We start from the raw sequence: 16,355 nt of genomic DNA on the forward strand, positions 1-16,355 counted from the left end.
ATGATTTCCATTTAGATTGTGTATGTGTAGTTGGCTTACCTAGCAGGTTGGGTTAGGTGCCATTACGATTTGGTGGGAGTTTGGATCGTGACAAGTACCTTCGAGTACCTCTCTTTCACCTCTATCAGCTTCTTCACCTCAACTAGCTCTTCCAACCCCATCTCTCCTGACTTATCATCGTAGCAAGCCCTCTACATCAAATCCAGATGATACACAACTTGCATCAAATTCCTTGCCTATTGCGGACTTGTCTCTTCCTAGTACTCCAATTGCTCTCTGAATAAGTACTTGTTCCACTATCCTATTCCTAATTATGTTTGTTTGAATTAGCATCGTCTTTCGTCACTCCATTATGCCTTTGTGTCATCCTTGTCCTTTATTAGTATTCATAAGTCTACAGGTGAAACTCCCTCTTATTCAGGGTAACGATAGGTTTACGATTGAGCAGATGTTTGCTTTATACTTTATTGGTACCAGAGAACTTGTTCTCTGCCCAGGTAAACCTCTTGTTGGTTGTCGGCGGATTGATGCAATCAAAGTTAGTCTGGAAGGTAAAAAAATTAACTACTAAAGGCACGTCACCAAAGGTTGTACTCAACTTTTTGGGCTTGATTATAGTGATACGTTCTCCCCCTTGGCTAAAATTGCATTTGTCCGTCTTTTCCTATCTATGGTTATTGTTCGCCATTAGCCTCTTTATCAATTAGATATAAAAGATGCTTCTCTCCATGGCGATGTTGAAGATGAAATATATATAGAGCAACCACTTGGTTTTGTTGCGGAGAGGGAGTTATGGTCTTGTAGGCCAGTTATATCCCTATATTATTTGAAACAGTCTCGAGCAATTTTCTCATCATCCTCCCCCCAAATACCTCAACAAGCTACGCACCGCATCTATAGCACAATGCCTAGCAAATGAAAAACTTCTACGGCGGCGTCAAAGTCAAAGCGACACGCATTGGACAACTCGAATCCAGTTGTGAAAGTGTTGAAGACATAATTAAATAAATAATAGTGTGTTCTCTCTAACAGCTTAAGCTTTTAGATGAGATGGTCACACATTTCAACATGGTGTCAGAGCAGGCAGAGGTCTTGGGTTTGAGTCTCAACGCTGCCCAATATCAAAAAGAATTTTCACGTGCTTGGCTTATCAAAAAGAATCAAGCCCGTACGTGTAGGGGGGTGTTGAAGACATAATTAAGTAAATTAAAGTGTGTTCTCTCTAACAGCTTAAGCTCTTAGATGAGATGGTCACACACTTCAACAGAAAGTGGCTTCGTACAAGATGGAGAAGTTGATAGAACTGTATGCAATATCTCGAAGGAATTATATTCTGCTCAAAAGAAGGTGAGAAGAGTTGCATAGGTGAATGACGAGTGTTTTCTAGTGATACTATTCCGGATACAAAATCTGGACAACAGTGGCCTTAGCGTTATATTGGCAAGGAGCAAATGGTGGGCCTATGAGCTCAATCTTGTATATATATATATAATACAAGATTGTTGAACTTTTTTAAGCTGTCGATTACATACAATATTTTACCGCTCAATGGTTTACAATTCCAAGGATGCTATAATTAAAGCTCATGACCAGCTTGTCGACAAAAAGCGTGTGTTCTTTTTGGAAATTAAGGATTACAATCCTCTTGATTGCCATGTAAAAAAAATCAAGATTGTTCTTATATCCCCACCACACCCGTTGTTGAAAGTAAGAGATGGGGATGAGGAAGATGACAATGATGGTGGAGATCAGGATGAGGGATTTGGTGATGACGAACAAGGTGAAAATTTTGAGGTGGAAGAGTATTAGAAGTTCGCTATGAAGACCCAAAGGAAATAAAGAAGCTCAGCCTTATGGTACGTTGAAAGGGTTATGGCCTAGATGAAAACACCTGGGAGCCAATAGATTGCTTAGATGGATGCAGAAAAAATAAATAAAGGACTTTGTGACCAAGGGCTTCAAAGCAAGTATTTTGCCATTTCTCGGGGTTGTAGACGTCATTTATGGGCCCTCCTTGCCAAGGCATAATTGGATCTTATCATTTTAAGATTAAAAAGAATCCATTACAAGATTTGAAAAATAAACAACTTGAAATATTCAAAGATATCGTGGAGTTCTTATAACCGAAGTTTGTGTTAATGGAGGTCAAGTTTGCACATGGTTTCCTAAGAAGATATGCATTGAGATGACTTGTTTGGATGAAAGATAAGCACGTACGGGATTGATAGTGGCCGGGGCTTATGGACTAAAACAATTTTGTATGTGTCTGTCTTCATGTAGTGTGCTCTTCCTTCGGAGAAATTGTCACAATATCCATTGTCCTCGCACAATTTTCTTATGATGGGTGATATTCCTACAAAATTTGAGTTAAATGCACTAGCATATGAGAGGGCCTGAAAGTCAAGTTAAAGAGAACTTTTTCTTAAGGATGCATTTTCAAATCTCTCCCGAGGAAAATGATGAGCCAAAGGATGAAATGTTTTATACCGATGAGCGTTAATCTACTTTCCAATGCTTCTTAAGATTAAGGAGGGATGGGACATTGGGTCCCGTTTTGTATGATCATCAGCCCCTTTAGTAAAATGAAGATGACTATCAACTTGTATATCAAATTCCCAAACGAATGGGTGTGAACTTCAGGAACTTGCTCGGCGTTCGTGCTCGTGCTGACAATACTGTTGAATAGTATCCCAATGCTAAAAACAATCTTAAATGTTATCAGTTTCGGTATGTAGATCAAAAAATATAATACAAGCAAAATTTATGCTTTTGAAAAGCCTTTGGTCCATGAAAATGTGATGAGTTTTCTTCGTGGTACTTCCCCAAATCCATTTGGTCTTGTATGGTGGGATGTAATTGTTCCAATAGTTGTTACAAGAGCAGAGACCAACAATCAGGTCATATTATATCCAGAGCAGGACATAATGCTTGCTATCCATGACAATGCACAACTCTAATATTTCTCTAATTACTACAAATTGACAAGACCAATAAAAGAAAGGTATGTAGGAAATGCAATTGCAGTACTAGTGGCTCGGGTCTCAGGTATTCTTTAGCGGTGGCATTGAAAAGATTGTCAAGAGAAAAACTCTTACTGTCATTGCCACCTAACTTTTTCAGCTAGAGGAACTGGGCTCTGATGAGAATCTCTAAGTTAAATGTAATCATCTGACCATTACACAAGCTATTCACCTCTTGGAGGAATTTGGGATTGATCATTCCAATTGCAATCATTCATTAGTTTACTCGAGCAGTATTTGCAACGCAAGTTCTGTGTCAAATTATGTTTTTGTTGCTTGTAAAATTAGGCCAATGGAGACTGTGGAAAAGACGTAGAGTTTTTGTATGCTTCATCTGGTGTCATATTAAGATTGACAGCTTAGCGACTTTGGCATGAATGAATGTAAACTATATGTAGTGGTTAATCATTTTGATTAATTTCTTATTAAAAGAAAAGGTCTCCTTGAGCATGGTTTGGTAAGTTCAACACAATTTTTAGGATTTTGATATGACTTGTATGCTAATCATTCTATATTCAATCTACATGCTACTCCAAATATGTTTATTTATTAGTAGTTTATACCAATGGTATATTCATAACGGGCAACGATCAGGATGGTATTCTCGAGTTGAAGCCACATCCCTTTCAGTACTTCTTGACTAAGGGTCTAGGCATATTGTAGTATTTCCTAAGCATTGCAGTTGCTCAACCCAAATTAGGAATTGCCGCCTCATAACATAAATACACTTTAGACATTCTTAAAGTGACAAAATGATGGATTGTAGACCCATTAATACTCTCATGGATTCGAATATTAAGCTTTTGTAAGGACATAGGAGCCCCTTAATAATCCTGGAAGGTATAGTTGGTCGGTGGGTATGTTATCACTTTGACTTGACTGGACATTATCAGTAGGCTCTCTATGTGATAGTCATCGGGATGTAGTTGTTCGTTTCCTTAGATATATATAAATCAGTCCCAGGGGAAGGATTACTCTTCGAGGATCGAAGCCATGAGCAAATTTTTCGATACACTAATGCAGATTGGGCAAGAGCACCTTCTGATAGACTACTTCTGAATATTGTATTCTCGTTGCAGGTAGCTTAGTATCTTGGAAAAATAAGAGACAAAGTGTGGTTGCTCGATCTAGTGTAGAAGCATAATATTGGACAATAGTTGTGGCAACTTGCAAACTAGTTTGGATCAAAAAGTTGCTCAAAGAGATGAAGTTTGGACAAATTTGTCAGATAGAACTTGTATGTGATAATCAAGCCGCTCTTAGTGTTTCATCTGAGAACTAAACACTTAGAGATCAACGATTACTTTGTCAAAGAGAAGACGCCCTTGGGTGATATTGTCACAAATTTTGTGAAGTCCAATGAACTTATAGATACTTTTACCAAGTTCCTTATTGACCCTTGAACTTGTTATATTTTTAACAAGCTTGGTACATGCGACTTGTATGCACCAACTGGGGGGGTGGGGGGGGAGGGGGTAAGGGGAGTGTTGAGAATGGTGTATAATATGTGTAGAATCAGTTAGAGAGATATTGTTTATTTGTAACTACGTAGTCTTGATTTTTTCCCTTGTTTATAATAGGTAGACATACTATTTAAACACCCAATAGCTTAGGAGAATCATATGAGATACACTTCTCGTTCTTTCTCCCATGTAGTTTCATTTCTCACAGTTAGTAAACATAGTTATTTCTTAAATTACATGCATGTTATTATTTTTTCCTCATCTGGGACTTTCTTCACTGAAACCCCCCACTTTAATTCAGATTTGTGCTTAAAGCCCAACAAACAATTGGCGTTCTTTTGAAGCTTTTCACCTTTGGTGGCACTTTCTAATGTTCACTTTGGTAGTTTATTTTATACTGACGAGTTTTATGACATGTTGCATGCTAACCACCTTGCACATTCATAGGACAAATGTCACATGCACCACAAATAAAATAGTCATCATACTATTCCTGATAGACATGGCAATGTTATCTATGACCCAAACACTTGCTAATGTATGTTTGGATAATATTAATTCACGAGAGACAACATAGGTTCACTTGCTTTTATGTACATGTTTATTAGGTATTGTTAGTTTTGGTATCGAAATAGTATATATTGTCAAAGAATACACACCTTGTAGGAGAAAACAAATCAATAAAAAGGAAATAATCCCCTGATTCCAGACAAAGGGGTATTTCTAAACTAATCTAATCCCTAAGAATCTGAAACTTTCCTAACCTAGCTGATATGATTTGATCCTATATGATCAGATAGTTACAAATCAACATATCTGATTTGATTTGATTTGATTACACAATCATAATCAGATATTACAAATCAACACTCCCCCAAGATGGCATGTAGATATCCGACATGCCTAACTTGCTCACGAGACTTTCAAATCTTGGTTTAAACAACCACTTAGTAAAAATATCTTTTGTCTGCTGATCTGTTGGCACAAATGGCAAGCACACACTTCCTTTTTCAAGCTTCTCCTTGATGAAATGCCTATCCACCTCAATATGTTTTGTTCTATCATGTTGAACTGGATTGTGGGCAATGCTTATGGCAGATTTATTGTCACAGTATAGCTTTATTGGTAAAGTTATAGGTCTTCTAAGTTCCTCCATCATTTTTTTAAGCCAAATAATCTCACAGATTCCGTGAGCCATAGATCTGTACTTTGCTTCAGGACTACTTCATGGCACAACACTTTGTTTTTTACTTCTCCATGTCACAAGATTTCCCCAAATAAATGTACAATACCCAGAAGTAGATCTTCTATCAGTACAAGACCCTGCCCAATCTGCATCTGTGTATGCCTCAATGCTCCTTTTATCACTTTTCTTGAACATCAGCCCTTTTCCCGGTGAGCTTTTCAAGTACCTCAAAATTCGATACACAGCCTCCTGATGTTCCTTTTGAGGAGAATGCATAAACTGAATAACCAAGCTTACCGCAAAAGCTATGTCAGGACGAGTGTGCGATTGGTAGATAAGTTTTCCTACCAATCTCTGATATTGACCTTTGTCAAGCGGATCTCCTTCTTTATTCCCGAGCTTTATGTTTGGATCAAGAGCAGTTTCTGCTGGTCGACACCCGCTCATCCATGTTTCTTTCAACAAATCCAGCACATATTTTCTTTGAGATACCATTATTCCCTCCTTTGATCGAGCCACATCCATGGTAACATCATTTGCAATAATGAGGGAATGAGTCAAAATAAAAAAGAACCGAGTTACCTGATAAACATGGATGAGCTAAATATGTGTGATAATGGATTTAGGAAAGATAAGGAATGAAAATACTATAGATAATAAAGGCTATGATTCTGAACCTGTAAAAAAAAAACATGATTTGATTAACAACAAAAACGGTAAACAAACAAAAGAGTTGCGCGTTTACACGAGGAGAAACCAGAATCTTGGAAAAGAGATCGAAAACTCTCAACATGGTTAGTCATCCACTCGACAAGACCAGGATGAAATTCCAGGTAATGAGATTCCAGGTAGTACCTCAAACGAGTCTGTTTCTGATACATCTCTTGTTCCTTCATATCTTGATCTATAGCTAAAAGAAAAGGTGTGGAAACGTCACTAAATACCCCCATGTCAAACTTTGTGTCATATAAAAAATTGTCCCTTCCTATTCAACTTTTCTTTCTCAATTAGCTGTTTTGGAGATACCAAAGAATGTGCAGATTGCTTTAAATGTTCCTGAATGGAGGGAGGCAATTCTAGAGGAGATGAAAGCCCTAGAACAAAATGAAACTTGGGAAATCATGGATCTACCACGAGGAAAGAAAACAGTGGGTTGTAAGTGGGTTTTCACCATCAAATTCAAGTCTGATAGGTCACTGGAAGGATATAAGGAGCGTTTTGTAGCTAAAGGGTATACTCAAACCTACGGCATCGACTACCTTGAAACATTTGCTCCAGTAGCCAAACTGAATTCTATTAGAGTCCTCCTTAGTGTTGCCGCTAATCTTGATTGGCCCCTTCAACCGTTAGATGTAAAGAATGCATTCCTCAATGGAAAACTTGAAGAGGAGGTCTACATGGATCCTCCACCGGGCTTTGAAAATCGATTTGGGACAAAGGTATGTAGACTTAAAAGGTCTCTCTATGGTCTAAAGCAATCTCCTCGAGCTTGGTTTGAAAGATTTACTCAATTTGTTAAAGGGTTGGGTTACTTGCAAGGACAAACAAATCACACAATGTTTATTCGGCATTCACTACAAGGAAAAATAACAATCCTTATAGTGTATGTTGATGACATTATACTTACGGGAGACGACTCGATTGAGATGAAGAATCTAAAGGACTAGTTAGCATCAGAATTCGAAATCAAAGACTTGGGACCCTTGAGGTATTTTCTTGGCATGGAAGTGGCTCGATCGAAGGAGGGAATAATGGTATCTCAAAGAAAATATGTGCTGGATTTGTTGAAAGAAACAGGGGTGAGCGGGTGCCGACCAGCAGAAACTCCTCTTGATCCAAACATAAATCTCGGAAATAAAGAAGGAGATCCGATTGACAAAGGTCAATATTAGAGATTGGTACAAAAACTTATCTACCTATCGCACACTCGTCCTGACATAGCTTTTGCGGTAAGCTTGGTTAATCACATCATGCTTTGATTTTACAGGTTCAGAATCATAGCCTTTATTATCTATAGCATTTTCATTCCTTATCTTTCCTAGATCATTATCACACATATTTAGCTCATCCATGTTTATCAGGTAACTCGGTTCTTTTTTTTATTTTGACTCATTCCCTCATTATTGCAAAACAACTCTTTTCTACAAACTTTTCCCCCCTGAAGATGAGTGCCCAAAAAAAAGTTGAGATTCAAAAAAAGTAACATGCATAGTAACCACAATCTTTTTTATATTCAGATCATAACACTTATACCCTTTCTGGTTTGGAGCATAGCCTATGAAAACACACTTTCTTGCACGAGGTTCTAGTTTGCTCCTATTATGATCATGGTTGTGAACAAAAGCAGTATACCCAAACACTTTTAATAGAAAATCAGTAGTTAGCCTAGATATAGTAAATTTCTCTTTGAATAGACTAAAGGAAGTTCTAAAACTAAGGGTTTTAGATGGCATCCTATTTATCAAATAGGTGGCAGTCAAAAGAGCTTCTCCCCATAAATATTGCGGAGCGCTACTAGTAAACAATAAGGCTTTAGTTACTTCCAATAAATGTCTATTCTTTCTCTCGGCAACCCCGTTTGTTAGGGTGTATCAGGACATGAACTTTGATGGATTATCCTTTATTTTGAAAAAAATTCCTAATTGCTCATTAAAAAACTCCCGGCCATTGTCACTCCTAAAAATCTGAATTTTCTCTTGAAATTGTGTTTCAATCATAGCATAGAAAATCTCGAACACATTTTTTACCTCTGTTTTATCTTTTAAAAGATAAACCCAGCACAGTCTAGTGTGATCATCAATAAAACTCACAAACCATCGTTTCTCACTATTTGTCAAAACCTAGATAAACATCACTATGGATAAGCTTAAATGGTTTTGAGGCATGATATTTATGAGAGGGAAAAATAGAACTTCAATGTTTTGCCATTTCACAGAATTCACACCTGAAAAATGGAAGGACTCTTATTCATGAACAATTGAGGTAACAAAGCTTTAAATAATAAAAACTAGGATGACCAAGCCTATAATGCCAAAGCATAACCTTATTCTCAATAAAAACGGAGTTCAAACAAATAGAATTTTGGTTTACTGAATTGTTTCCATCCTCCAGGAAATAGAGATCTCCAGACTCCTTAGCACGGCCAATTATCCTCCCCGAGACCTTGTTCTGAAATTCACAAGAAAATGAGTCAAATATTGCACGACAATTGAGCGATTGGGTTAATTTTAACCCTTTTCAATGTTTTCTAATGGGCTTCGGCCCTTGTTTTAAATTCCTTGATTTTTCCTTTTTTTTTATTTAGTTAGTTTTTTTTATTTTTTATAGATAATTCCTTATTATAATATTATTATTATGCTAATGACCAATACACCCTTATTAAAAAATATAGGGTATTACAGATTTCCTGTCATATGGTCACTAGCTCCTGAATCGATGATCCAGAAGTTCACACCATTTGAGTTAGTACTCAGATAAACAGACAGTGCAATACCTGATTGGGTAAAAGAAGAAGAGGGATTGGAAGGACTTAGTTTACTGGTTTGGAGTTGATTCTGAAGAAGCTTGTGCAAGAGCTCTAATTGCTCCTTTGTGAATGGAGACGCCTCTGAAGAAGATTGTTGCCCCTGCTCTTCACTGATTGTTTGGAATGCATGGCTGCCACGGTTGTCAACTCCCTTTTCTTCCAGCTAGGAGGCTTCCCATAATTTTCCAACTTGTTTCGCGAGTGTGCCAATGCTTTTTACGGAAATCACACCAAGATTTCTTCTTCTTGTCATCATCTCCTTTTGCAACCACTAGTGCCGAAGAATTTATTGCTTTTGAATTCAGATTAGGATCTAATTTCAACATGACATTCCTTTCGATTTCTTCTCTTCTTATTTCTGAGGAAGTCTCACGCAAAGATGGCAAAGGTTTTTTCCCGATTATCCGAGATCTTACTTCATCAAATTCTCGGTTTAATCCTGCTAGAAATAGATAAACTCTCTAATTTTCTTCTTTTTTCATTGCTTTCTCACTATCCGTCGGACACTCCTACTCATCATTGTAGCATTGATCTAATTCTTACCCTAATGAAACCATTTCATTGAAAAAGATTGTCACTTCTCTCTCTCTCCCTGTCTAGCCTTCTAAAGCTTAATTTTTAATTCAAAAATTTGAGAAGCATTTTCACGTCCGAATAGGTTACTTTAACAGCCTCCCATACATCCCTAGCAGTGGGCAAAAATAAATATGGCTTACCTATTGCTGGTTCCATAGAGTTTAGAAGCCACGCGATCACTAATGAGTTCTCGGACCTCCAGGCCTTCATTTTTGGATCTCCAGCTTCAGGTTTTCTGATTTCACCGGTCAAGTGCCCAAGTTTTCCTCTGCCATCAATGGCTAACCGGACAAATTGTGTCCACTCCAGATAATTTTTTCCATTTAACCTATGAGATGTTAGTTGAAAGGATAAATGAGATGAATCATTGTTTTGATTTATGGTTGTCTTGAGTGGGACCACACTAACAGAACTCTCGGCTTCTGTTGTTGCCGTTGGGATTCTTTGCTTAGTAAGGCTGTTTAAGCCATGAACAAAAGAAAAAGAAAAAGGTTGAAAGAAGCTACTACTCTGATACCATGTTAGTTTTGGTATCGAAATAGTATATATTATTCTGTCAAAGAATACACAATTTATAGGAGAAAACAAATCAATAAAAAAGGAAATAGTCCCCTGATTCCAGACAAAGGGGTATTTCTAATCTAATCTAATCCCTAAGAATCTGAAACTTTCCTAACCTAGCTGATATGATTTGATCCTATATGATCAGATAATACAAATCAACATATCTGATTTGATTTGATTTGATTATACAATCATAATCAGATATCACAAATCAACAGGTATTATTGTTGATCATTAGTGGCATGCGAAAAGGGCCAGAACAAAAAGTTTAAACTTCTTCTTATCTGAAGTTTTTCTATTCCTTAGAAATGTGATATTGTGTCATCTTCCAACATTTTTAGTCATCTAGATATCCAGTCTTTATAGTTGTTTTTTCTGTAAAAGCAAAGTGAGATTTCCAAAGGAGAGACATGGATCCTCCATCTAATTAGTATATGCGGATGGTCTTTGTTAGAAGCAAAAGTAATATATCAGAAGATGAAGAGAAAAGATACATTCAGAGAAAAGTTCAATCTTTTATCTACTAAATGATACATAGTATATCTCATTGCATAGAACATACTATATTCTGTGGCGAGGGCAAACTGAGAATACGATTTCTCTATATCTTTTGTTTTCTCTTTTCCTGTGATGTCAAACTCAAAATAGGTTTTATCATGCGATGTGATTTTGATTCTTGGTGATTCCATATTTCATTCATTGTTGTTTCCTGAGTGGGGCAAGGGGACAAACACTTGAAGAATCTGCAAATAACTAGGTTTTATTGCTCTTGTATTTCAATGTCACCCAAATGGGTATATTCAGAATTCATTGGTTGGGACTATCTTTTATGCAATTTGAAAGTTACTTAAGGTGCTCACAATTTTCCTTTGTAGCCTGGTTCCTTTTTTAATTTTAACTGTTTTCATGTTATCGTCCCTAATCCATGTTACTTTCTGGCTCTAGGAATCTAGAGTTGGAATAGAGCACCATTTACATCGTGGACGTGCATTGGCAGCTTTTAATCAGCTGCTTTCAAATAGAGTACAAAAGTTGAAATCAGAAAGTTCACGTAGAGGGCAGCACGGGACTTCAGTGCAAGGACAAACAAACATCCAGTCAGACGTGCAGATGCTTCTTTCACCTATAACACAGAGCGAACAGTTGTTTCTTTCATCCGTAAGGATCACTTTCTTTTGAATCAATTACCAAACTGGCATTCATCTTTTTCTAATTTCAGTTGTATCAACCCTATATGTACTTCTTTTGTCCCTTTATATTAGTCATCTATGTGGAAATGTTAATATCACTTTTAAAAAAGCGGGGGCATGAGACGGGGCGTTTCGCTTAATGCAGGGAAAGACGTAAGCCCCATGGATCTTTAAATTTTTTAATTTATAAATTAAATAAAATAACTTAATAACATTAAAAATATGAAAAATAAAATAAAAGTTCCAGAAAAAATTAAAGGGATTAGAGAAGCCCGTTGAAAATAAAAAATCTAGTACACTTATATGAGTATAAACTATGCAGTGGTGTTAGAGTTATCATGAGACAAAAATAAACTACAATTCGTAACTTTCAAACAATTAAAAATCACAATTTCTTAAAAAATATTATAATACTACACATTTTACCACCCGAAAGGTAAATAAAATAATCAGTAAATTTTATCAGTACTATAACTTAAAATAATACTCCTCCACGAATAAATGCAAATTGATCTCAAATAGCATAGTAATACAAATTTGATCATTTTAAGAGACAAAGAACTAAGATATGAATACAGATAGCGAAGTAATAAACTCGGGCTGTCTATTTATATAGGAAATGTTCAAATGATGTTCACCTTCACTATATTCTCAATCATAGAATATTCAATACTATGGCTCATTATTTGAGTTACTTGAAATTAATCTTCATATATCTTTAGGTTCATATATCAGTCATGTATGAAAGCATTTGATGGTCAATGGTGTAGGGATTTGACACATGATTTGTGTAGGGATTGATGGGCGAGCTCTGAGCCCTGAGCGTTAGGCGTGCTTAGGGCGTACAGTCGGGCGTTTGGGGCGTAAGCCTTACAGAACTAAGTCCCACACGTGTGCCTCAGAGCGTTTTGCGCGAATGCCAAAAAGGCCTTTTAAAGCACTGTTAGTATACAAGCAACATATCTCTTTTAACTATAGCTCTTGAAGTGTCCTTTTGTTCTTTCAGCATCACAAATGATTGTAAAGTTTTAAGGAACCAATTGTCAAATGGAACGAATTTTGAGAAAAGCTCATGTGAATGACATCAAGATGCTTTACCTACTGCACTCTGTTGCATAGCATGTTAGTCAAACTACCTGATATTAACAGTTGGGGGTTTCATTTGAATTAAATCAGAGTCAAATAGTTCCAGTTTGTGTATTTTCTGTTGGTCTTAATTTTATTAGAGCTTCTTATAAAGTGTTCTATTTATGCTTGAAGTTTGTAAAAAAGGAACAAGAATTTACTTTATGAGAGCTATCTTAAATATATCATCTAAGAGATGAATGTACGTTGAAAGAATATAAACATCTAGAAGATGCACCTTCTGTATATAATGCTCTTTGGTTGGGGTGCAGTTGAAGAGCACTCTCTCTTGTGATGGAGTATGACTCACTGAAAGAAAGAGTGCTGTGATGAAATAGTCCATTTATGTGTCAGATACTTCTATCAAACAAGCTGAAGTGTACATACACAAAATCTCAGAGCTTCACATTCTGATGGTAGCATATTGATATATTTTCCTCTAAGCATTTGTTGTTTTTATATTTAGGTCGTGCCCCTTGCTATTGTGCATTTTGCTGATTCAGTGTTGGTGGCATCTTGTGCTTTTCTGTTGGAGTTGTGCGGTCTATCTCCTGGTACCCTCCAAATTGATGTTGCGGCCTTGAGAAGAATAGCATCCTTTAATAAATCCAGCCCTTGTTTCAATCACTTTAAGCAACCTTCCCCGAGGAGTTCTTCATTTCATTCAAATACTTATGAAAATAATATTACTGAATCTTTAGCACGAGGATTGGCAGATGATTATTGCCAGAAGGATTGGTTCAATCAAGCTAATCAAAAAAGTGATCAGTTCACAACCTGTGGTAGACAGCCATCTCGAGCTCTCATGCTTGTCCTGCAACATTTGGAAACAGCAAGTCTTCCGTCATCAGCTGATGGAGTTACGTGTGGCTCTTGGTTGTTAACTGGTAACGGTGATGGAGTTGAATTGAGGTCTCAGCAAAAAGCTGCAAGCGAGCACTGGAATTTGGTGACAACATTTTGTCAGGCGCATCAAATTCCTGTGAGCACGAGATATCTTGCTATATTAGCAAGAGACAATGACTGGGTATGAGCTTATTAAACATCATTGCTGACTTATTAGTTTTCTTGGTATGAAAATTGTGTTCTTTTTTTGCCAGGTTGGCTTTCTCTCAGAAGCTCAAATTGGAGGCTACCCCTTGGAGACAGTGATGCAAGTTGTAAGCTATTTATTCTCTTATATCTCCTTTTAGTTTTATCATAGAAAAAGGAGAAGACTTGCTTACTCATGATTTCGTCTCACTTGCTTTATCCGCTATGTGTCAGGCATCAAAGGAGTTTGGTGATGCACGTCTGAAAACCCACATACTAACACTTCTGAAGAGTATGCAATCAAGGAAGAAATTTAGCTCTTCTTCAAGTTCAGATACAGGAGAAAAGAAGAATGGGACATCATTTCCAGATGAAAATATGTATACACCAGCCGAACTATTTGGAATTATCGCTGAGTGCGAGAGGCAAGCAAGGGCTGGACAAGCTCTTCTTCTGCAAGCAAAGAATTTATGCTGGTCACTTTTGGCTGCAATTGCGTCCTGTTTTCCAGATGTCTCTCCGATATCTTGCCTGACAGTTTGGCTAGAAATAACTGCAGCAAGGTTGACATCATAATCCCTGTTTTTTTTCCATTAATTAATAAAATTCTACCTTCTTCCATATACATGGACTGTTTGTCAAAGTAATTTCTATTATATCCTTTACAGGGAAACATCAGCCATCAAAGTTAATAATGCTGCTTCCCAGATTGCAAACAATGTCGCGGCAGCTGTGGAAGCAACTAATTCCCTACCTGCATCTGCCAAAGCACATACAGTGCATTATAATCGCAAAATCCCAAAGCGTAGACGGCTCATGGAGCCTGTGTCAGTGCATTCCTTCGCTTTCACAATGCCTGATTCACAAAAGGCAGATGGAAATGTGAGAATTCAAGACATGGCTGCTGAAGAGGAATGTGAAAAGCAAGTTGATCAGGACGAGAAAGTTTCAAATGACTACGATGAAGTGGCTGGTTCTTTGTCTAGAATGGTTGCTGTGCTTTGTGAACAACATTTATTCCTTCCGTTGCTCAGAGCTTTTGAAATGTTTCTTCCTTCTTGTTCCCTCTTACCTTTTATCCGAGCTCTTCAGGTATGTTAAATTGTTGCTATCATTTATATGTTACCTTTTTGAAATGAAGAGGCATTACTCAGAAACTTCCTAGTGCTGAAAAATTCTCTTAGCTTCAGACTGACTGGCTGTTAAACGTTTCATTGCTGTTCTTGCTGTCTTTCATTGTTTATTCGCAGCTTTTCAAACTGCTATCCAGCTGATTGGTCGCATGACATAATCGACTCTCTATGTTAATGTTATGTCTTTAGTAGTCTACTCTTGTCCCCTCATGGTTTTTCATTTTACATGGTGCAACATTTACTGGGCTCATTATGACAAAGTTCTGTCCTCTGGGGAAGAGGCTCAAGTTTCTTTGAATTGCAACTCTTCAGCTAATACTCATCAATAATAGTGTTTCTAGATGTATATGCAGGATCGCTTTTGTTAGAATAGTCATGTAAATAGGAGTAAATAAATAACCCTAATCCAATATATGTTAGGAGTAGGACATGTTATGTGTGTATATATATAGGGCTCATTGTAACATATGTATATACATCAATAATATATTTTCTCCCGTGCTTTCTCACATGGTATCAGAGCTTTAGTGAGAAACATATCGCTGTGCATCATTCCAGCGACTTCCGGGAAGAAAGAACTCAGTCACCGTGCAATTTTCCGGTGACCTAAGTGACTTATTGCGTCAAAGTCACTAATTAACAGTGTTGTGCAAAATCCAACACCACCACAAGGTTCCCAAGAGAGATCCGACCAAACCCCAGAAAAAATCACCGGAAAATAGCCCTCCACGCGCCGTCACGCGCCTGTCGGAACTCTGCCGCCGGCGGCGCGTCTGTCCCACGCGCCGGCGCGTGAGGCCTCTTCCGGCCATTTTTCGGCTTCACTTCTTCAGGACAGTTGGATCGCCCTGCAATTCCGAGCCTGTCCATATTTTTATTTTTTAATTCCGACCACTTTGAGTTTTTCCGGCGACTACACTGATTTTTCCGGCAGCTACAGTACTTTTCCGGCAAACACAGTGTTTTCTTCATCTGTCTCAGAGAATTTTCAGTTGATTCTTTTTTGTTATTTAGTGATAATCCAACCATGTCTTTGGGAGTCGATGCTTTCGGGTCTAGAAACCCGAGTTCTGGCAGTTCCGGTGTTATGATTACCTCAGAACCTTTAATGGGAGGTTCAAACTACTTAGATTGGGCTTCATCTGTCGAGTTGTGGTGTAAAGGTCAAGGAGTTCAAGATCATTTAACAAAAAAGGCTAGCGAAGGTGATGAAAAGGCCAAAACACAATGGGAGAAGGTCGATGCTCAGTTATGTAGTATCCTGTGGCGATCTATTGATTCCAAGTTGATGCCCTTGTTCCGTCCATTCCAGACATGTTATTTAGTTTGGGAAAAGGCTCGTAATCTATACACTAATGACATATCTCGTTTCTATGATGTAATATCGCGAATGACAAGCTTGAAGAAACAGGAATTAGATATGTCTACTTACTTGGGACAAGTTCAGGCAGTCATGGAAGAATTTGAGACGTTGATGCCAGTTTCTGTCTAGTATTGAAAAAACAACAAAGAGCAACGACAGAAAGATAGTTTCTAGTTC

General features: G+C 37.5%; 1 protein-coding gene across 1 annotated transcript in view; it reads left to right on the top strand.

Annotated features, from left to right (window-relative positions):
* The window catches only part of LOC109207419, a 54,670-nt gene that overhangs the window by 26,247 nt on the left and 12,068 nt on the right, over positions 1-16,355 (top strand). Inside the window, exons 14-18 of the mRNA XM_019370336.1 lie at positions 11,281-11,493; positions 13,117-13,677; positions 13,751-13,810; positions 13,917-14,245; positions 14,351-14,774. Coding sequence (XP_019225881.1) covers positions 11,281-11,493; positions 13,117-13,677; positions 13,751-13,810; positions 13,917-14,245; positions 14,351-14,774 — 1,587 coding nt within the window. The remainder of the gene's footprint in view (positions 1-11,280; positions 11,494-13,116; positions 13,678-13,750; positions 13,811-13,916; positions 14,246-14,350; positions 14,775-16,355) is intronic.

The sequence above is a fragment of the Nicotiana attenuata genome, chromosome 2 (assembly GCF_001879085.1).
Source record: "Nicotiana attenuata strain UT chromosome 2, NIATTr2, whole genome shotgun sequence".
In the NCBI taxonomy this organism is placed as follows: domain Eukaryota; kingdom Viridiplantae; phylum Streptophyta; class Magnoliopsida; order Solanales; family Solanaceae; genus Nicotiana; species Nicotiana attenuata.